General features: G+C 35.4%; 4 protein-coding genes and 1 long non-coding RNA gene across 5 annotated transcripts; 1 reads left to right on the top strand and 4 right to left on the bottom strand.

Annotated features, from left to right (window-relative positions):
* Positions 1 to 413: 413 nt before the first annotated feature.
* LOC124442617 (thioredoxin-like) lies at positions 414 to 4101 on the bottom strand. Its single transcript, XM_046993109.1, has 5 exons — positions 3968 to 4101; positions 2520 to 2624; positions 984 to 1043; positions 821 to 886; positions 414 to 748 (listed from the first exon to the last, which is right to left on the bottom strand). The coding sequence occupies exons 1-5, from the start codon at positions 3989 to 3991 to the stop codon at positions 683 to 685; spliced, it is 321 nt and encodes a 106-aa protein (XP_046849065.1). The 5' UTR covers positions 3992 to 4101; the 3' UTR covers positions 414 to 682.
* A 266-nt stretch (positions 4102 to 4367) lies between these two features.
* LOC124442605 (uncharacterized protein NKAPD1-like) lies at positions 4368 to 6688 on the bottom strand. The gene is made up of 5 exons (XM_046993098.1): positions 6304 to 6688; positions 5616 to 5704; positions 5407 to 5511; positions 5252 to 5320; positions 4368 to 5166 (listed from the first exon to the last, which is right to left on the bottom strand). Exons 1-5 carry the CDS (start codon positions 6394 to 6396, stop codon positions 4782 to 4784), a joined length of 741 nt encoding a protein of 246 aa, XP_046849054.1. The 5' UTR covers positions 6397 to 6688; the 3' UTR covers positions 4368 to 4781.
* A 748-nt stretch (positions 6689 to 7436) lies between these two features.
* On the bottom strand, positions 7437 to 8408 carry LOC124442630. Its single transcript, XR_006947308.1, has 3 exons — positions 8188 to 8408; positions 7697 to 8042; positions 7437 to 7568 (listed from the first exon to the last, which is right to left on the bottom strand). It is a non-coding gene; the product is annotated as an uncharacterized LOC124442630 (long non-coding RNA).
* Positions 7902 to 12854, top strand: LOC124442585 (5'-3' exonuclease PLD3-like). Its single transcript, XM_046993077.1, has 6 exons — positions 7902 to 8391; positions 10299 to 10510; positions 10616 to 10763; positions 10966 to 11158; positions 11259 to 11421; positions 12327 to 12854. The coding sequence occupies exons 1-6, from the start codon at positions 7902 to 7904 to the stop codon at positions 12606 to 12608; spliced, it is 1488 nt and encodes a 495-aa protein (XP_046849033.1). The 3' UTR covers positions 12609 to 12854.
* A 743-nt stretch (positions 12855 to 13597) lies between these two features.
* Positions 13598 to 20027, bottom strand: LOC124442596 (R3H domain-containing protein 4-like). The gene is made up of 8 exons (XM_046993087.1): positions 19854 to 20027; positions 19452 to 19609; positions 19077 to 19195; positions 18324 to 18441; positions 18166 to 18245; positions 17982 to 18067; positions 17609 to 17664; positions 13598 to 13855 (listed from the first exon to the last, which is right to left on the bottom strand). Exons 1-8 carry the CDS (start codon positions 19943 to 19945, stop codon positions 13761 to 13763), a joined length of 804 nt encoding a protein of 267 aa, XP_046849043.1. The 5' UTR covers positions 19946 to 20027; the 3' UTR covers positions 13598 to 13760.
* Positions 20028 to 20185: the final 158 nt, after the last annotated feature.

Here is a 20185-nt window from a genome sequence, read left to right as displayed (position 1 = left end):
TTTTTTCTTCATCATTTTTGTACACTTTTTTAATATTTTGCCACGTTTTTTTTTGTAAATTCAATGATCAGAGGCGTAACTAGAACGTTAATTGGGGAGTGCATATTCATATATTCCGTTGTGTCCTACTGATTTCTTTTGAAAGTGATTTGGATTTCAAAAGAAATCAGTAGGGCACAACTGAATATATGAATATACCCCCAATTAACGTTCTAGTTACGCCTCTGTCAATGATTATTCTATAAATGCTGGCAACCACAACAGTTAATGGGAACTAGCAGTACCGAAATATCGCATTTCATGAAAACGACATTTTTGGTATAGATGAATAATAGCATACAGGATTTCGCCCGGTAGATCTTACCTTCCATGCGGGACAATTGAAAGAAAAAATATATGAAAAATAATCAGTGTAGAACAAGTGCAAAATACGTTTCATTGCAAATAATTATTGCCTACAGGTGTTAATAGTCAGTGTCAGCCGTAGTTTTTGAGATAAGTTGTACTTTGTTTCATTTTTTACGATGATAATAAGTGCATGTAATCATAGAAGTCTAACAATAATGAAAAGATGATACGTGTTAATAGCAAGTGCATTTAGGAAGTAGTAAATCTAACAAGGATACGTAATTTTTGCTTATGAAGTCAGCGTCTAAATCTAAGCCATGGAGAAGACGAAAAACTATTTATAATACTTTGCAACCAATGCTTTCAATTTATCAGCATTTGCTCCTGTCATTGAATCAATCTATAAAAAAAATGTTCACATAAATTCATTAAGAGAATCATTCCTTTTGATTTCGTTGATGTTTAACTGCACCTTCTTTTCATCAATGTACAATTGAAAAGTAGGCATTGCACTAATTCCACAGTGTGCAGCAGTTTCCTAAAAATGCGAACACAAATCATTAATTTCTATTTACACATCAATCATTTTCAAAAATGAGTTTTATTTCAGTTCACATTATATTTTATGCACACACCTCATTTTCATCCACATCAACCTTGGCTAAAACAATATTTGGAAAGTCTTCATGAAGCTTCTAAACAAACAAAATAATCTATGTTTATAGTTGTAAGTTGTCAAAGATATTACAGTTGGAAACTACGCATATAAGGTATACGATAGCCAGCAAATTTCACTATGTTTCTGCAAAAGGTGAATTTTAGACGCCTACAACACCCCACACTATTCAGAATGACCTCCGTTTGCTCGGCACACCGCTAGGACCGTCCCTTCCAGTTACTCCTACACCCAAAGCAACGAGAAATAACGATCCCGAGGTTCACTCACCAGGCACTACGTCGCCCAACAAATAAAACGCACCGACTCACAACTCACAACGAGACTTCAATACCTAACCCTAAACCACCATTCGCACTAAGAAGTCTCATAGACTACAACAATAAAGGCTTAAAGGAATAGGGACTACACAAGGCCATACAAACTACAATTAAATATTGTTCTGTTGATCAGTATAACAGTATTTAAAACTATTACTATACTTATTAAAGACTAGTAGGGTGGGGGGGAGGGGGGAGGAGGGAGATAGAGAATCATCATCGTTAGCATAAGCCTGGGAACTAGTTAGCCTTTTCAGTGTTAGCTCAATGCTCTTACTTGACAGGTACTATTTGCATGATTCAATTAAATCAGGGCAAATCCCTGAAATAGAGTGTGAATTTCAACACAAATTGTATGTGTTTTAATTTGATAACACAAGTCTATTTAAAAATTGTTTTTGTATGAAGTATTTCATGAATTTTTTAACACTTTCAAAGTTTACAAAGTTTGACACTTGTAATGAGGACTCAGAAAACTCAGACTTTGAGAGTATGGGTCACACATGTAACAAAGCATATTTTTCTTCGTATATTTGAGAAGGATAGTGAAAAACTGAAACAGCACAGGTTTTCATTTAAAGTTAGCTGAAACACAAAGCAGGTCCATAACAGCAGAATAACAGGGGCAGATTTTCTGACGGTGCACCCTCAAATTCTCTAGCACCCCCAACATGAAAAATACCAAATTGTATTACATACTGTAGACAATTAATATAACAGTATTAGAGACTACGAAATTGTACAGAATGACTAAATTAAGATAGAACTTCTCATTGCAAAGGCAATTAAAGATTTTATGTCACCAATAATTAAATATCACCATGCACATTTTCATTGAAACATTAAAATTTAAATAAATTACTAAATGCGCATTCATTAACAAAAAATATGAAAAATTATTTTTAAGAGGTAATAAATCTTTCATTACACAAGGCTCACTCATCTACAAGTTTAAAAATCCACAATAGCCAAAGGCCCTTGCAACTTTAGCTAGGATAACATAGCCCCCCTTGGAAAATCTTCACCCCTCCTGTCAAATGAGCATTGATCCCATGTGACAGGACAATGGCCCAGAACTATAATGGTCAACATTGCTTATTCCCTTTAGGCTTTCACGCATCACATACTCTACATGGTCTGCCACATATACAAAGGTTAGCACATAACAAACATACCTCAAAAACAGGTCCGATAATCTTACAAGGGCCACACCATGCTGCAGTGAAGTCTATAGCAACCAACTTGTCTTTGTTTGCTTTCAAAAAACTATCAAAGTCGGCCTTCAAAAACAAGAATTTGCTTGAGACAAAAGAGCAAAGCAAGAAGCAAAACCACATATTGAAATTGTAGTAGAGTAACAAATTTTTACAGAGCATTTTTTATAATCTGTTAAGCCAATGTCGAAAAATCTTATTCAGATTAGGTAGAGAATCAATGTGCCTAAAATTTCAACAGCTCATTCTACTATACAGTTCTTCGTGGCCTTAAAAGCAACTGGATATTTAATTCTTCAGAAATAAAAACAATGACATTCTCATGAATTTGTTTTGATAGCACCTCAAAGAAATTTTAAAATGTGAAACCTAAGGTAGTCGAGTGTTCATCAAAAATAATTACTATGATCACCTTTCATGTAACTTTTGTCAGAATATATTACGATGATATATTTAATTAATGTCATTATGTCACATGATCTATCTTATTTCCTGTTCCTCTTATACGAACTTTGAGAAAAACACATTGACCATTCTTGAGCAGAACATTATTATGTAGTAAATACCTATCTTATATTCTATTGTTATTAATAAAGATACATAAAAGCTAAAAACATTCACAACCAAATATATAAAATGTACATAAAAATCAATTTCACTTAATTATAAGATAGTGATAAAATATCCAACATCTTACACAGATCGTGTTAAGTATAACCAACAATGGCATAACCTAAAAATTTCACAACATATTTTCCTGCTCATTTATATGATTGAAAGAGATTTTATGTAACACACCCTTTTCATAATTTGCAGCGACTTTTTGACAGTTCACTAGTAAAAAACCTGGTGTATGATAAATATTTATTTTCATCAGTCTCCATGTTGAGGGGAATTCAAATAATGAAAAGAATTTATGTTAATTTCATGCTCCGTTGAGCATGGGCACTTTGATCTACTCCCAAACATGGTCGCTTGACGTCACATGCAAAACCTCTAAAGCAATCATAGGAATGTGTAAGTTAGTGAGACGTATGCCTACGACGACGTGGCAGGAAAGAAATAAGTCAATTACAGTGCAAAAATGTGTTTAAGGGTTGTCGATGTGAAATAAAAAAAACTTATCAACTGATGCAAATATGCCACTCCCTTATTATCACATCGTTAAAATTATTACGTAATTAATATCATGTTTTAGACATTTAATACCACATTTCATTTTCACTATAACTTTATGGCGCTACTTTACAGCAATGAGAAACAGTTCGTGGGAATTAAGCAATTAAGCATTGAGCAATAATTCTATTTGTATCCATTCTATCAACTCAAATGTTCCACATACTACATATATTATTTTGCGATTGTCCATGCATTAACTCATTCTAAATTCTGCATGATATGAAACTCACCTTAGTCTCTAGAAATCTCACCATTTTGTATTACACAAATTTATTCAAAAGGATAAAAACGATATTACATTCAACGATAAGAATATGTATGTGACTTGTTGTACACTTCGAAGGGGAATCCTGTACCAGTCTCTCGTCTGCGCAAAACTTGTTGTCTTTGCATGACGTCATAGTTGTTGTTCTTTTTTTAGATTTTATAGTCTGCACGAAAAAATGGTTATCAAACAGCTTAAAATGATCACATCATTGCATCGGGAAATGCAAGTAAACTTTTATGTCACAAATTTGGTCAAAAACTGTACATGAGCAGTAGATAATGGTGTAAACAAGGACATATAGTGAGATCTATGATTGAGGGGGTGGGGGTGTAGGGGTTGCTCAGATTCATATATGCATGATATGCAATATTAAGTTTTTTTAAAATATTTCGACTTCTATGAATTATAACAGACAATAGATAAAATTTCTAAACAAATAAATAAGGATAAACCTCGTAAATTCACATAGCAAGACAAACCTTGTGAGCTCATTATAGCATAGCCTGAAGATATTCTATTTACAATAAAAAAACTATTAAACAAAAAGTTTAATTTCTCCCCTGTTAATGTTTTTCAATTCTAAAAAGTGGCATAGTTGGGGGGTATAAAATTAGAAAGATGCCATCATGAAATTTGTCAACCAAACATTCAGGATAGAGAAAGCTTGATATTTTCAAAAGCCCTAAATCTGGCAGGGATGAAGCCCAACAACCTTTTGTCACATTTTCCCCCAGCTATTTCACAACTTTTTACATTTTCTACATTTTCCAGATTGCTCAATAACTGGCACGAGAACTAAACTTTCTGCGCTTTTTGGTTTGAAATGATTTAGTGCTGATATCTCTATCAACTATCCTTTTACTTGAAGAGCCATCACGAGATCTTTTCAAGGATTCACTGTCTGATTCAGAGCTTTCTCTTTGTAATTGTCCAGATTGAGAAACCTTTTGACTCTTATTTTTCCTGTTTTTTCGTTTATACATATGGTATTCATGGTCAGTTACTTTGGCATCAGTCTTTTCAGCAGATTTTCCGGGCAAAGCATTTCCATTGTTTTTACTCTGCTTTTCTTTCTTTCTTTCACCACTTTTTGTTTTTTTATAATGCTTTTTTCTATCTCCACTGGATCTTTTTCTCTGCACTTTATCTTTCCCTTTGTCACTGATGAGAAAAATGAAAAATGCAATCGTTCAACAATCATAAAATGCCTTCAAAAAATTATTTACATTGAGATAATTAGAGTCACCTTTTGCCATCTTCACATGTCACATCAAATTCCTCAGGATATAACTCTTTATAACCACTGTGACCCCACCTAACAACACAAATCATTGATAAAAATCACTTGGGACCTTTTCTCTAAATTTTGCTTTCAGATTTCCAAATTCCACAGCAGCTTACCTGTCATTAAGCGTTTCTTCATACTCCACAAGAAGACGATTCCATTTTAAACTTTCCTTCTTGGCAGACATAGACAATTTATTTACATCACTTCGCATGTATCCTCTTAACAAAATAAACAAAGTTAAATTGATACACAAGACAAAATGCATGCATTAGAAAGATAAAAATATTAAATATTACTCCCAAACAAAAGATCATATTATTACTTCACATTTTCATGCTTGGATGATAGCTTAACTTCCTGGGATTGTTTTTTTAACTCCCATAATTTCCACATCTCATTTTGTTCCTGGATCTAAAACAGTTATTCCAAACATGTAATAATATAAAACAAGTGCAATTTTCTGGTGTTGCTACACTGATAAAAAGCTATTTGAGATATTCAAAAGAAAGCAATCCATAGTGGTCCACATTCGGTAAGCTTTTACTATACTTGTGATTATATGTACTCAAAATCTTCTGCTGCGGTGGATATATAATAAATGCTACACTATACTCAAATGAGCAGCATAGCAAACTTAATCATTGGAAGGGGGGACACACTCATTAATTCATATATATGCATATTTTGCTATAATAAGTTCCTTTGAAATCAATTGTTTTCTACAAATTAAAACATGCATACCCCAATAAGCAAGTTTTCTACAGCAATGATCCTAACACTCAAGTAGAAAACTGCTCATTGAAATTGCCATTACACAGACCACAAACACCACATCTTTAAACACCATAAGTTAGCTATTTTATTTACCAAGCATGACTAACTACTATACACAAAGCAAACTTAACTATTTGTATGACGCCACAATAAGCCGCATAGGTGAACAATTCTATGCTCGCCATGAATGAGGGATAACTTTTTGCCATAAATTTATCTATTTATGTTCAATTTACCTTGTTATGGGCGTCTGTATGTTTAATGATGTTCTTTAATAACCCTTTATTTACACTTTTCCTCGCGTTTTTCCATTTACTAACATCGTCCATGACTCAGCTAACTGTTGTTTATAACAATAATACAATCCTCATCATGTAGTATGCGAGACGAGTTTGCATCCCCCAAAGGTCGAGCTCGATGCGGGAAGAAATCTTTCTTATCTGTCTATTCTCCTAAACAACAAACAATTGTGAACATCGCCATAACAATTTACTATCAAACGTACACATCAATCAATTAAACAAAGCAAATAATAAATTGTACAGCCAGCACTTCTCTCAAGTTCCAGGACCGTTGCATGTGTGTACATTCCGGCAGAGTTACACAAGACGATTTTTCCAGGAAAAAACTATGTTTCTTCAATGAAGAAAAAAAAAATACTAATAAAATAAAATACTAATAAAATAAGAATTTTGGCATTCGAGAAATGCAAGACGGCTGAATGGATGATGAGGCTGTAATATACTTATTTACGTTGTACTAAAACGTTTAGCCTCCAATACTAACGCAGTATTCTTCAGGCTTTCTGCTCATGTGGACATTGAGTTGATGAAAGTATTTTATTGTGAGATTATTTTAAAGAAGTCAAAGACAACAAAAGAAAAATTTCATGGGCAAAACTTGTATTTTTAAATTTTAATTAAAGAAAACAATAAAGACTAAAAGAAGTTAGCTAAATCCTTTCATGTTTTTATGTACTTATCATGTTTTTCAGTGCTGTAGAACTAAATTTATCAGATGGGGGGCTCTCTTGACGTTTTGATGAATAGTGCCCTTTCAAAATTACCCATTTCAAAGGTAGAAGAGGGGCTCCTTCCCCAAGCGCTCCCCCCTACTTCTACAGCACTGATGTTTTTCCAGTAAAGTCAAACTTACGTCTCGATTGTAGTTAAGGCTAAATCATTATTAGCATTAGCAAAAATTCATAAATAACATTCTCTGAATGATTTTCTGGGCACTTACAGCTAACAAATAAAAGAAAATCCCAATTGCCTCACAGAATTATAAAATGGTTAAAACCTCTAAATATTGAATTTACAACACTGATGAAAGTTGGGAAAATGAAAAACTGATATAAAGAAATACAACCTAAGGATTTAACTTTGTTTTAATAGACATGATCATTACAATTACCCCATATTCGATAGCTCCAAAAATGGTCAAAAGCTGTGTCGAGCTTGCGCATGCGAGCCACTGCAGCGAGTCACTGCAGGCACTGGAACTGAAACAAAGGCAAAAAGTCAAATTTCGCAAAAAAATTTTCTGAATATTTTTTTTAAGGAAAGTCCGTACAGAAAGACACAGTAATAGCCAAAATAGTCGAAGTCGTGTTAATGTGGTCTGTATTACCTGGAGCTATTTTTGCCATTCGCAGGTATCACACTACCAAGAATAGCAATTATCACCTCCTGTTGTGAAAGGTCTTTTTCTGAGACTAACGTAAAAGTTTGTATTATACTATTAGCATATCATTTATTGATGTCACAAAAAAGTTATTCGATTACGTTTTGGCATTCGGTCATTAATTCGAGGAAACATTTAATTATTGGGAAAAATGGATGCCGCTGCAACAACGGATCATATAAAGTTGAAGCAAATGTTTCATAAGTCAAGCGAACGCCGGAAAACTTTAATTTGCTCTTCGGTATCGGTTGCCATTATCGTTCTTGTCGGCGGTGCAATCTTCTTATGTATACTGTGGAAACAGAGTACAGTCAATGAAAAACAAGAATATCGTTTCATTTGTGACACAGTTAATGAGAGTTACGTCAATCACGAGACTGATTGTTGTCAACCTTTAGGGTCAGCCAACTGCAATATTACCTTATTGGAGAGCATACCTCAAAACTTAAGATATCATCATGGTGCTCCAAGGCACATGTCCACTTTCCATGGATGGTTGAAGCTCTTAAACAGAGCCAAATCAAGTGTATATATTGCATCTTCTTATTGGACACTACAATCTGATGACCTGCCAGTGTGGAATCCCAGCTCATGGCAAGGGGAATATATTTTCTCCAAGCTTATCGAAGTAGCCAAACGAGGTATTGCTGCCTATGGTCTTTATAAGTAAATTTTACCAGGCCATATGCTTCCATATAGCAGCGACATTTCCCATTAGCTTCAACCATCTTGAGTATAAAGTTAAATTACAACATTAACAAAGAGAAGTTGACAAGGCAATTGATAATTATTGTAGTTACTCTCTTCATGCCATAACTTTCAGAGGTCACCAGGTAAATACAGTGCTAGTGTACATTATAGCTACAAGTGCTATAATTACACATTTTGACACCCTAATAAGGCCAATGCATTTTAAATGTAATGTTTTGAACTTTATAAAGTAATAGCCAAATTATTTCATCAGACAAAAATCACACTTTGATGGTCATTTTAGGTGTTAAAGTTTACATTAAAATACAATATACTACAATGAATATAGAGAACAAACTTTTTGAATATTTATCATTCATTTACACAGATAGAGATAGAGACGTTTGGCGTAGAAAAGTTCATGGACCGGTCAACCCCCCTGGCGGGGATTAATACTGGCCGGTATACAAATGTTGTTTGTTGTTTGTTGTTGTATTTACACTGATGATGGTATAAGTTTGCCGAAACCTGTTTGTATTAAAAAAGTTTGTTCTCAGTATATTCAATGTATTATTTCAATTGTGCTTCTAAATAAACATCACAATATACCACATTTTAAGGTTCATATGAATACTACTTTATACCCTTAAAGTTATGTGCTTCATTGTGAATAACTTTTTGGGAGTGCATTTCATGTCAAAACATTTACACAAGTCTTGATATACTTTTTCTTTTCAGTTACATTGCGAGATTTGTATACAACTTTGTATGCATTTGCTAGCAAGTTTGTTACTATGTTATGACTACAGATTATATTGTCTTAATTCCTTTTGGCAAGATCTATACTAGCTGAATATCTTCAAATATATAGCATATTATTTATATATTATATATTTTTCATTAATCATAATGGTGACTAGAAATTATTCACAACATATCCAGATATCTGTGTATATATATGTACACAGTTCACCCAAGTGTGATATAATTGTTTTCAGATGCCCAAAACTTTAGTACGTGAAAAATCTGAAACATATTGCATGCAAATAACTACAAATATTAAAATTAAAACGCTAGATCTAGACAGCCATTCCATGTAAAGAAAAAGCAAGCGTTTGTCGTAATGCCAACTGTGCAATGACCAATACAGGGAAAAGTTTAACATAACCCTGATTTTACCAGAATTTTATGGACGTATCTAACGTGGATGCATGTACTTTTGACTTCGATCCCAATTCCCCGTATTGTTACAAACCTTTTAACATCGACTTTTCTTGGAGAGTTGATTTGAAAAAATCAATGTATGTTCATTGTTTTCACTTTACGAAGCTCGGTAAGGAATGACAATTGGGCATTGTCTCATTTGTCTGCGATAATAATGCTAGACACCACGTTGTTGTCGTTTCTTTTATGGCATGGCATTACTTTCGCTTTTCAAATATACATAAAAAGGTGACCTATTTCTGAGAATTGGACGAAGGCGCTCAGATAATTGCAGGTTTAATAAGTTGTTTTCTAATCACCAAATTATCACTAAATTTACGAGGGAATGCGTCCATTAAACAGTAACATTGCCTTTTGGCCCTTATATACCATTTCTATGATTTTGTCGCGCTTAACAATTCCTTCGTGAAGTGCGTTTATTTAGCTATGAGCATGGAAGAGGTTATTCATATTGACTTTTGTTCTGTTATTCTTCAGCATCTAACGAATGAACTAGTTATCTTTAACATAACATAACCAAACAAATAAACTTTGAATGCATGAATGTTGCTTTACACTTGTAAAGATTTCTTAACATTTTCACTAGACGCAAATTTGCGGAAAGGCTTGAAGTTGTAAAAATCGCTTTTTACAGGTGTCGACGTCAAAATTGTACATCAAGTTGATTCGAAAAATCTACCCAATCGAGACCCAAAGATTTTGCAAGACATGGGACTTGCTGAAGTTCGAGTTCTCGACATGACAAGGCTGATAGGAGCAGGGATCATACATACCAAAATGTGGTTGGTCGATAACAAACATTTCTATCTTGGTAGCGCCAATATGGACTGGAGGTCACTTACTCAGGTTAAACATATTAAATAGGGGTTTTGGACCCATTTTGTAGAGTTATTTTAGCATCATTACTACTATGGGGCAGAATAACTGTTGTACCGTTTGAAAACTTGATAGGTCAAAGAACTTGGTCTTCTAAACACGAATTGCATGTGCCTTGCAAATGATATGTCTAAGATCTTTGACATTTATTGGATGATGGCCACATCATACTCGTCAATACCAAAATACTGGCCATCCTTTCTGGACACCATGTACAATAAAGGTGATTTCGTACCCGATCCAAGGTCTTTCTTGTATTGAAGGTGGCATTTTGCATGATCATCGGACATTTTCGTATACATTCATTGATAAAATTAGATAAATTTTAATGACGTTAAGTTAACCGAATGATGCACACACATATCATCAAAAACATTTTCTCCGACATGATTCAACCATTCTGACAGTCTTTTTTTGTTTTCCAGAATATCCACTAGATTTATCGATCAATGGCGATAAGGGTAAAGCCTATCTCTCATCGTCCCCTCCTCAACTTTGTACAAGTGGAAGAACGACGGATATCGATTCGATCCTTGATGTCATATACAAAGCGAAAAAATTTATCCACATTTCTGTTATGGACTATTCCCCAACATTTTTATATACCGCGCAAAAAAGGTAATCAATTTACGCAGGACAGATTGTATTTCACGCGCTAATGGAAGGGGTCTGTCTTGATGGATTAAAACTAAAACATTAGTTGTTTGCTAATATTTAGATATTGGAGCATTATTGATGACGCTTTGCGCTCAGCTGCATACGATCGTGGAGTCCAGGTTCATTTGATGGCAAGCGATTGGGAACACACAATACCTACTATGATCCCATTCTTGAAGTCTTTAGCTAATGTTGGAACAATCGAATCTGTCGATCTTGAAGTGGTATGCAAACTGACAAAGCTTTTTTCTTCTTTTCTGTACAGTTTATTAATTTGCACACCCTAACTGCCTTCCTTGTCGCATTCGTCTCACCCCCAAAGAAAGTTGAGTTTAATTTAAAGTATAAAGATGACATTTCGAGATGAGTTCCTTATTCTGAGGTACAAACATACGTATGGAGCAATCTATTGTTGTTGTTTTCAAGCCTAATATATTTAATTTCATCTCCCTCTCCACGTTTTTGACCTTATACCAGAAACGAAGTCGATTTTACGTTACAGCAAGGAAATTTATACCCACTAATGCTTTATTTCTAATTATTATATGGTAAGCGTCACTTCCTGCGAAATGGCGCGCTTTGATTGGCTCAAAAACATTTTTGCCGGTCCATTATTTTCCCGCGATCGACCACGGTCCAAAACGCGTAATTTTACAGTCAAATGTAAAAAAACAAACTTCGTCATGCAAACAGCAAAACGCAAAATAAACGAAACAAAAAAAAACATTTATGAATGTGATTCGAAGGAAAAACACTTGGAAAACAGTTTGACTATCCAGACGATAGCTACAATTTGAAACGATTTATTTTTTATGGACGAAAACTAGAAAAGTGAAAGGCAACCGGTAAAAAACAGCCAGAACAAAAAAGAAAGCAAGCTTCATTTCAAGTCAAATAATGCCGTATAGTAAACCTTTTAATAACCTCGCTTTCTCGGTCTTTACTGAAAAATATCGAACCTCTGTGTTTTGTACAAACCTCGCCCTACGGGCTCGGTCTGTACAAAAAGACATCGGTCCGTTATTTCTTCGTAAAGACCTCGCGCTCTGTTATTAAGGGCTTAATAATGTGCAAATGCTTTTCTAATTTACTTGGGGTTTAGAGACATCGATTTCATTTTATTGAACAGAGATTATTCAAAGTACCAGCAAGTAAAAGGCAAGCAAGAATTCCATACAGCCGTGTGCAGCACACCAAATATATGGTCACGGAAAACGTTGCATATGTAGGAACATCTAACTGGTCAGCGGATTATTTCGTAAATACGGCAGGGATTGGCCTAATCATCAACCAAACATTACCAGAATTTGAGACTCGACTCCTATACACGGAGATTATTCACAGGCAGCTACAAGATGTGTTCGACCGCGATTGGAATTCGCCTTACACAAAATCAATTTGGTCTTATTAATGCAATCGCGGATAATTAAATTTACACAATTAATTGGTTATCGAATTTAATTTGGTCTAATTACTGCAATTGGGGGCAATTTTACTAAGAATACGATTTTTCTTTGTGACGAGAGAGTTCATTACAAATAATCGAACCATAAAAGTTACATAATCATTGGGGCTATTTTTTATAAAAAATATGTACCGTTCTGCTTTTTATCGTGTACATAATGATTTCAAAGATAAAAATTTTCTAAATCCTAAATGTATTAAAACATTTATCGTAAATCAAGTCTGAATTAAAAGCGTCTTCTACGCTTCTTGAAATAATACGACCTGTTGCTTGTATTCCATACCCTCCCTGCCAAATAGCATTTCTAGTTCATGGATGATAAGAATGTTCAAAACGTAAAAATTAAAATGAACACAGGGCAACAACCATAAAATTTTTATAAGGGGGCCGGGGGGGCACATTTGTAGAAAACGGAATGGAAATTGTGATTTTATTGGCATTTATTATTAACTATTACGTTACTATTTTGTATGCAACAAATACATGTGCTTTAAATTCGACTACAGAGAAACAAAAATTTGATAACACGAGGACCCTTTTTATTATTTTGAATTTAACCAGACAATTTCAAGTATTATTTATTCCATTTTTTCTATTGAATCTTTGAATAACGGACCTCATAGATACACGGGCGAGTGCAGGGTCGTCACGAACGGGGTGGGGGTAATGGGGTGTCAGACCCCCCAATCATCGTTCTGTCGGCAAAACTGTTCATTTATCGATAAATGATCACTAAATTTCAATACGTTTTCAGTAACTTCGCCTTAACCAAGACCATGCCACGCTCACTTTATCGGCAAATTTGACGCTCCGACCCCCCAAAACAAAAACATAGACTTCACTACGCTGCTGGCCGAGTACATGGGTAGCCAGTGGATACAGGCGAGGATAAAAAATCTTGTGATGCATTTAACCAAAAAACAAATCACGAAAAATTTTTGGTGGTTAATTTCCACAATTTATAAATTCAGTATTGCTATATCTTACGTAAAGGGCATCGGAAAACTGACGCTATTTCAAAAAATTTACAATAGTTGAAATAGATAAAATCCCTAAAATATCAGGTTTGTCATTATTCAACGTTGAAGATGGCGGACGTTATCTTGTGCGTTCTAAATACTGCGATAACAATATATTGGGAGGGAAAAACTCACTTTTCTGATTTTCAACTTGAATCACATTTTTTGGCTCACCTGCAAAAAAAACAGTGCAAATTGTGAACTTGACAAACTGTATTTCCTCTATTTAACGCCCGAGACTTGTTATAGCCCCACTTCCTAACCCACCTCCTAACCCTTCCCTCCCCACCTCCTAACCCTTCCCCCACCCACACTCAGCCCCTTTTTATCTCCCCCCGGCCTTCTTCCTTCTAATAATCCCCAACTTGAAAGGTAGCCACTGTTTGTTGGGTGTTCTTAGCTTGAATTTAGCAAAAGGTAAGTTAGAAGACACTGACTTCCATGCTTATGGCTCAAAAACCAGATCATGAGCGAAGAACGCAACTGATCAGATAGAAAACAGTAAAATGGTAAAAAATCTTGTTTGTCAGTGATGTCAGTGATTCAAATGTCGGTGATGTCAGTGATTCAAGTGTCAGCGATGTCAGTGATTTAAGTGTCAGCGATGTCAGTGATTCAAGTGTCAGTGATGTCAGTGATTCAAGTGTCAGTGATGTCAGTGATTCAAGTGTCAGTGATGTCAGTGATTTAAGTGTCAGTGATGTCAGTGATTCAAGTGTCAGTGATGTCAGTGATTCAAGTGTCAGTGATGTCAGTGATTCAAGTGTCAGTGATGTCAGTGATTCAAGTGTCAGTGATGTCAGTGATTCAAGTGTCAGTGATGTCAGTGATTCAAGTGTCAGTGATGTCAGTGATGTCAGTGATTCAAGTGTCAGTGATGTCAGTGATTCAAGTGTCAGTGATGTCAGTGATTCAAGTGTCAGTGATGTCAGTGATTCAAGTGTCAGTGATGTCAGTGATTCAAGTGTCAGTGATGTCAGTGATTCAAGTGTCAGTGATGTCAGTGATTCAAGTGTCAGTGATGTCAGTGATGATGTCAGTGATTCAAGTGTCAGTGATGTCAGTGATTCAAGTGTCAGTGATGTCAGTGATTCAAGTGTCAGTGATGTCAGTGATTCAAGTGTCAGTGATGTCAGTGATTCAAGTGTCAGTGATGTCAGTGATTCAAGTGTCAGTGATGTCAGTGATTCAAGTGTCAGTGATGTCAGTGATTCAAGTGTCAGTGATGTCAGTGATTCAAGTGTCAGTGATGTCAGTGATTCAAGTGTCAGTGATGTCAGTGATTTAGTCAGTGATGTCAGTGATTCAAGTGTCAGTGATGTCAGTGATTCAAGTGTCAGTGATGTCAGTGATTCAGTGATGTCAGTGATTCAAGATGTCAGTGTCAGTGATCAATGTCAGTGATGTCAGTGATTCAAGTGTCAGTGATGTCAGTGATTCAAGTGTCAGTGATGTCAGTGATTCAAGTGTCAGTGATGTCAGTGATTCAAGTGTCAGTGATGTCAGTGATTCAAGTGTCAGTGATGTCAGTGATTCAAGTGTCAGTGATGTCAGTGATTCAAGTGTCAGTGATGTCAGTGATTCAAGTGTCAGTGATGTCAGTGATTCAAGTGTCAGTGATGATTCAAGTGTCAGTGATGTCAGTGATTCAAGTGTCAGTGATGTCAGTGTCAGTGATGTCAGTGATTCGTCAGTGATGTCAGTGATTCAAGTGTCAGTGATGTCAGTGATTCAAGTGTCAGTGATGTCAGTGATTCAAGTGTCAGTGATGTCAGTGATTCAAGTGTCAGTGATGTCAGTGATTCAAGTGTCAGTGATGTCAGTGATTCAAGTGTCAGTGATGTCAGTGATTCAAGTGTCAGTGATGTCAGTGATTCAAGTGTCAGTGATGTCAGTGATTCAAGTGTCAGTGATGTCAGTGATTCAAGTGTCAGTGATGTCAGTGATTCAAGTGTCAGTGATGTCAGTGATTCAAGTGTCAGTGATGTCAGTGATTCAAGTGTCGATGTCAGTGATTCAGTGATGTCAGTGATTCAAGTGTCAGTGATGTCAGTGATTCAAGTGTCAGTGATGTCAGTGATTCATGTCAGTGATGTCAGTGATTCAAGTGTCAGTGATGTCAGTGATTCAAGTGTCAGTGATGTCAGTGATTCAAGTGTCAGTGATGTCAGTGATTCAAGTGTCAGTGATGTCAGTGATTCAGTGTCAGTGATGTCAGTGATTCAAGTGTCAGTGATGTCAGTGAAAGTGTCATGTCAGTGATTCAAGTGTCAGTGATGTCAGTGATTCAAGTGTCAGTGATGTCAGTGATTCAAGTGTCAGTGATGTCAGTGATTCAAGTGTCAGTGATGTCAGTGATTCAAGTGTCAGTGATGTCAGTGATTCAAGTGTCAGTGATGTCAGTGATTCAAGTGTCAGTGATGTCAGTGATTCAAGTGTCAGTGATGTCAGTGATTCAAGTGTCAGTGATGTCAGTGATTCGTCAGTGATGTCAGTGATTGTCAGTGATGTCAGTGATTCAAGTGTCAGTGATGTCAGTGATTCAAGTGTCAGTGATGTCAGTGATTCAAGTGTCAGTGATGTCAGTGATTCAAGTGTCAGTGATGTCAGTGATTCAAGTGTCAGTGATGTCAGTGATTCAAGTGTCAGTGATGTCAGTGATTCAAGTGTCAGTGATGTCAGTGATTCAAGTGTCAGTGATGTCAGTGATTCAAGTGTCAGTGATGTCAGTGATTCAAGTGTCAGTGATGTCAGTGATTCAAGTGTCAGTGATGTCAGTGATTCAAGTGTCAGTGATGTCAGTGATTCAAGTGTCAGTGATGTCAGTGATTCAAGTGTGATGTCAGTGATTCAAGTGTCAGTGATGTCAGTGATTCAAGTGTCAGTGATGTCAGTGATTCAAGTGTCAGTGATGTCAGTGATTCAAGTGTCAGTGATGTCAGTGATTTAAGTGTCAGTGATGTCAGTGATTCAAGTGTCAGTGATGTCAGTGATTCAAGTGTCAGTGATGTCAGTGATTCAAGTGTCAGTGATGTCAGTGATTCAAGTGTCAGTGATGTCAGTGATTCAAGTGTCAGTGATGTCAGTGATTCAAGTGTCAGTGATGTCAGTGATTCAAGTGTCAGTGATGTCAGTGATTCAAGTGTCAGTGTCAGTGATGTCAGTGATGTTCAAGTGTCAGTGATGTCAGTGATTCAAGTGTCAGTGATGTCAGTGATTCAAGTGTCAGTGATGTCAGTAATTCAAGCGTCAGTGATGTCAGTGATTCGTCAGCGATGTCAGTGATTCAAGTGTCAGTGATGTCAGTGATTCAAGTGTCAGTGATGTCAGTGATTTAAGTGTCAGTGATGTCAGTGATTCAAGTGTCAGTGATGTCAGTGATTCAAGTGTCAGTGATGTCAGTGATTTAAGTGTCAGTGATGTCAGTGATTCAAGTGTCAGCGATGTCAGTGATTCAAGTGTCAGTGATGTCAGTGATTCAAGTGTCAGTGATGTCAGTAATTCAAGTGTCAGTGATGTCAGTGATTCAAGTGTCAGTGATGTCAGTGATTTAAGTGTCAGTGATGTCAGTGATTCAAGTGTCAGCGATGTCAGTGATTCAAGTGTCAGTGATGTCAGTGATTCAAGTGTCAGTGATGTCAGTAATTCAAGTGTCAGTGATGTCAGTGATTCAAGTGTCAGTGATGTCAGTGATTCAAGTGTCAGCGATGTCAGTGATTCAAGTGTCAGTGATGTCAGTGATTCAAGTGTCAGTGATGTCAGTGATTTAAGTGTCAGTGATGTCAGTGATTCAAGTGTCAGCGATGTCAGTGATTCAAGTGTCAGTGATGTCAGTGATAGCAAATAACCAGTTCTGTGTTTATTTATCTTATCATTTACTTTATCTTAAACACCTACATTGAAAATCATTAGATTTGTGAAACTTACTTTGAGAAGAAAGGTTTAGGTATTGACAAATTCCATGAATAATGAGTCGATCCATACTACAAGTGATCAGGTATCAGATATTAACAATTGTATAAGCTTGACTATACATGCAGAAATACTCCAGCTATGAAAATATTGAATCATTGCCATAGTCTGATTTTATAGGAATGTATTGCTTGTATAGCAGTAGCACCAAATTGATAACATATGTATTTTGAGTAGTTGAGCTGGCTATGATACTGAATAAATGCTATCATAAAATGATAACTATGATAGTCTTTGCAACAGTTGCTGCACCATCTGCATTATAGAGTGTATTATAAATACCACTGGCAGTTGTTGAGCAAATGTATTTTTAAGCGCATGTACATACCTTGAAGGTATTAAGGAAATAAGAACAGTTTCCTGTGTCTGATTGAAGAAATATAGCAACTCTTGTTCAAAATACTTGAGGCCGGACTAAATAGATAAATCAACAATTACATTTAAACAATAACTGAGAGTAGTAATCCCTATTAAGCCATTAATCAACTGATGATATTTGCCAAACTTTGTACCATGGAAATGTTTCTGCCCTTCAAAGTGGATTTGATCTTGTGTTCAACATTTTGAAAACATTTCGAAGCAATTCCAAAATCTGCAATTGATATAAAATATAATTAAGACAAAGGTTTAACTGAAGCATAAGTTTACAATGTTAAACATAGCATATAACCTGCTTGAATGCTGGAAGTTTGTTGTGAAACTGTTATTTTATAATCATTTCCCTGGGATAACTCATGAAGATATTGATCTTGATCTTCACCTTTGAGATTCATAAATGCATTCCATCTCTGAAAAATTAATTGAATACAGGGCAATAGAAGCTTTTTTTAGTGGCTTGAACATAGCAGAAATATATTATCTTCAGCTGACCAATTAACACATTTCAGGTTGATGAAAATTTTTTTAACATCTGTTATTCTATTATTTTAGTCTGTAGTTATGGCAATTTGAGCAAAAGATCAAAACAAAATTGGAATAAAATAGTTTTCAATTTCAGCAGCACTACCAAAAGTACACTCCAAGCAACAATTTTTCATTCTTTCTTTTTGTGATACATTATATTGGTGAAACAAAAAATCAAACACTTTACCAGAATTTGGATGTAAAGAAGAATGTTTACTTTATGGGCTTTGTTGTTAGTTTTATTTGCTTCTTTGATATTACAATTTGAAAACAATGTTTCATTGGTCTACTTAAAAGTCAATTAAAAGGGTCAAGAAACAGTGTCCTGCAATTTCTTATCCACTTGATGATCAACCAATTGGTCAGATTGATTATTAAAATGTTGTTTGTTTTAGTGTGCACAATAGCATGATAGTGCGAGCAATTTTACTAGGAAAAACGTTTACCAGCTAAATTTGTTGATGCGAACTTAACTTAAAAAGGAGGTTTATTAGCAGCAAAAATTCATGATCAACCTTACCTTCAATTGTGATTCATTCTGAAAAACCTTCTCAAATGCTGATGCCGATTGAACCATGAAGTCTGCTATATTCAGGTCACCAAAATCTTCACATTCAATCATTTGTGCAAGAAAGTTAGCTGAAAAAAACACACGGAATGTATTAAAAAAGCACACAGAGACCAAAGATATAGCAAGTGTGGTTGTATGTGTATGAGAATGATTCATATACATGTATTGGTAGTTGATGTTTAAAAATTTATTCAAATTTTTAAGTTGTAGTTTCCTTGTTTCTGATAGTTGGTCATGATGCCACAATGTCAAGATGTAATTCTAACCATAATGGAAAAGATAATTCATTCAACCAACATGAAGTAGAGTAAGTTCAATGGATACCATTCTCAAATTTCCGTGAATTACAGCATCCCTTTGCTTTTCGCCCGGTATTTTTTATATGAGACTGTGGTCTTGCTGCTTTTGATGATTTTTGCAAACTGTTGTTCCGTCTACGTCTTCGCTGATTATTTCTTTCATTCAAGTCAAGTGCATGAGATCTACACAAAAAATTCTTTTACTGAATGAATAGTATATTTTCAACTCCTGTTTCTAAAAGAGTAAAAAGACTGCTGCATAGACATAAAGCACTTTACACAAAACATTAAAATGCAATTGTAAAAAAAATCGCAGAAAGATACAATCAATATTTTTCAACGGATGATAAAATCGTTCAACCATATAGTAAACACTGATAAATTGATAATATATTGAATATATTACTAGCACGAATAAACAGCGTACATTTCAAATGAAGAGTCTTGGTCGTCATCATCAATCACATAATTCAACAATTCAGCTCTTTTACGGCAATCCGGGGTGTTTAATACACCCATAGGTATCAATAAATAAGCTAAAATTAGGAAAATAATAAGGCCCGTATATTGTTGTTGTCGGAACACTAACGTGGACGCGGTACTACGCGCGAAAAATTATCAAACTCCCACGCAAACGGTGACTCGACGCGTGAAATATGACTATTCATCTCGTACTAAGTTTCATAACAATAATATATTTGTGGCACTGCCTTTTGGTTCTTCCATGTTTGTTTGCTAACTTGTTCTGCTTGCTTCACA

Source organism: Xenia sp. Carnegie-2017, unplaced genomic scaffold (assembly GCF_021976095.1).
Source record: "Xenia sp. Carnegie-2017 unplaced genomic scaffold, XeniaSp_v1 HiC_scaffold_1, whole genome shotgun sequence".
In the NCBI taxonomy this organism is placed as follows: Eukaryota; Metazoa; Cnidaria; class Anthozoa; order Malacalcyonacea; family Xeniidae; genus Xenia; species Xenia sp. Carnegie-2017.
The sequence above is the reverse complement of the archived record's forward strand: the minus strand, read 5'-3'. Positions and strand labels throughout refer to the sequence as shown.

What these genes read in the sequence shown, in the direction of transcription:
- LOC124442617 (XM_046993109.1), bottom strand. Translation starts at nt 3,991, where the DNA reads ATGGTGAGATTTCTAGAGACTAAG. An exon ending in TGAGATTTCTAGAGACTAAG is followed by an intron (nt 2,625 to 3,967) that starts GTGAGTTTCATA and finishes TTGTTTTTGAAG; the next exon opens with GCCGACTTTGATAGTTTTTT. An exon ending in TTATCGGACCTGTTTTTGAG is followed by an intron (nt 1,044 to 2,519) that starts GTATGTTTGTTA and finishes TTGTTTGTTTAG; the next exon opens with AAGCTTCATGAAGACTTTCC.
- LOC124442605 (XM_046993098.1), bottom strand. Translation starts at nt 6,396, where the DNA reads ATGGACGATGTTAGTAAATGGAAAAACGCGAGGAAAAGTGTAAATAAA. An exon ending in TCCAAGCATGAAAATGTGAA is followed by an intron (nt 5,512 to 5,615) that starts GTAATAATATGA and finishes TATTTTGTTAAG; the next exon opens with AGGATACATGCGAAGTGATG. An exon ending in GAAGAAACGCTTAATGACAG is followed by an intron (nt 5,321 to 5,406) that starts GTAAGCTGCTGT and finishes TTGTGTTGTTAG; the next exon opens with GTGGGGTCACAGTGGTTATA.
- LOC124442585 (XM_046993077.1), top strand. Translation starts at nt 7,902, where the DNA reads ATGGATGCCGCTGCAACAACGGATCATATAAAGTTGAAGCAAATGTTT. An exon ending in TTATATACCGCGCAAAAAAG is followed by an intron (nt 11,159 to 11,258) that starts GTAATCAATTTA and finishes GCTAATATTTAG; the next exon opens with ATATTGGAGCATTATTGATG. An exon ending in AATCTGTCGATCTTGAAGTG is followed by an intron (nt 11,422 to 12,326) that starts GTATGCAAACTG and finishes TTTATTGAACAG; the next exon opens with AGATTATTCAAAGTACCAGC.
- LOC124442596 (XM_046993087.1), bottom strand. Translation starts at nt 19,945, where the DNA reads ATGGGTGTATTAAACACCCCGGATTGCCGTAAAAGAGCTGAATTGTTG. An exon ending in AGAATGAATCACAATTGAAG is followed by an intron (nt 18,442 to 19,076) that starts GTAAGGTTGATC and finishes TTAATTTTTCAG; the next exon opens with AGATGGAATGCATTTATGAA. An exon ending in AACTTCCAGCATTCAAGCAG is followed by an intron (nt 18,246 to 18,323) that starts GTTATATGCTAT and finishes TATCAATTGCAG; the next exon opens with ATTTTGGAATTGCTTCGAAA.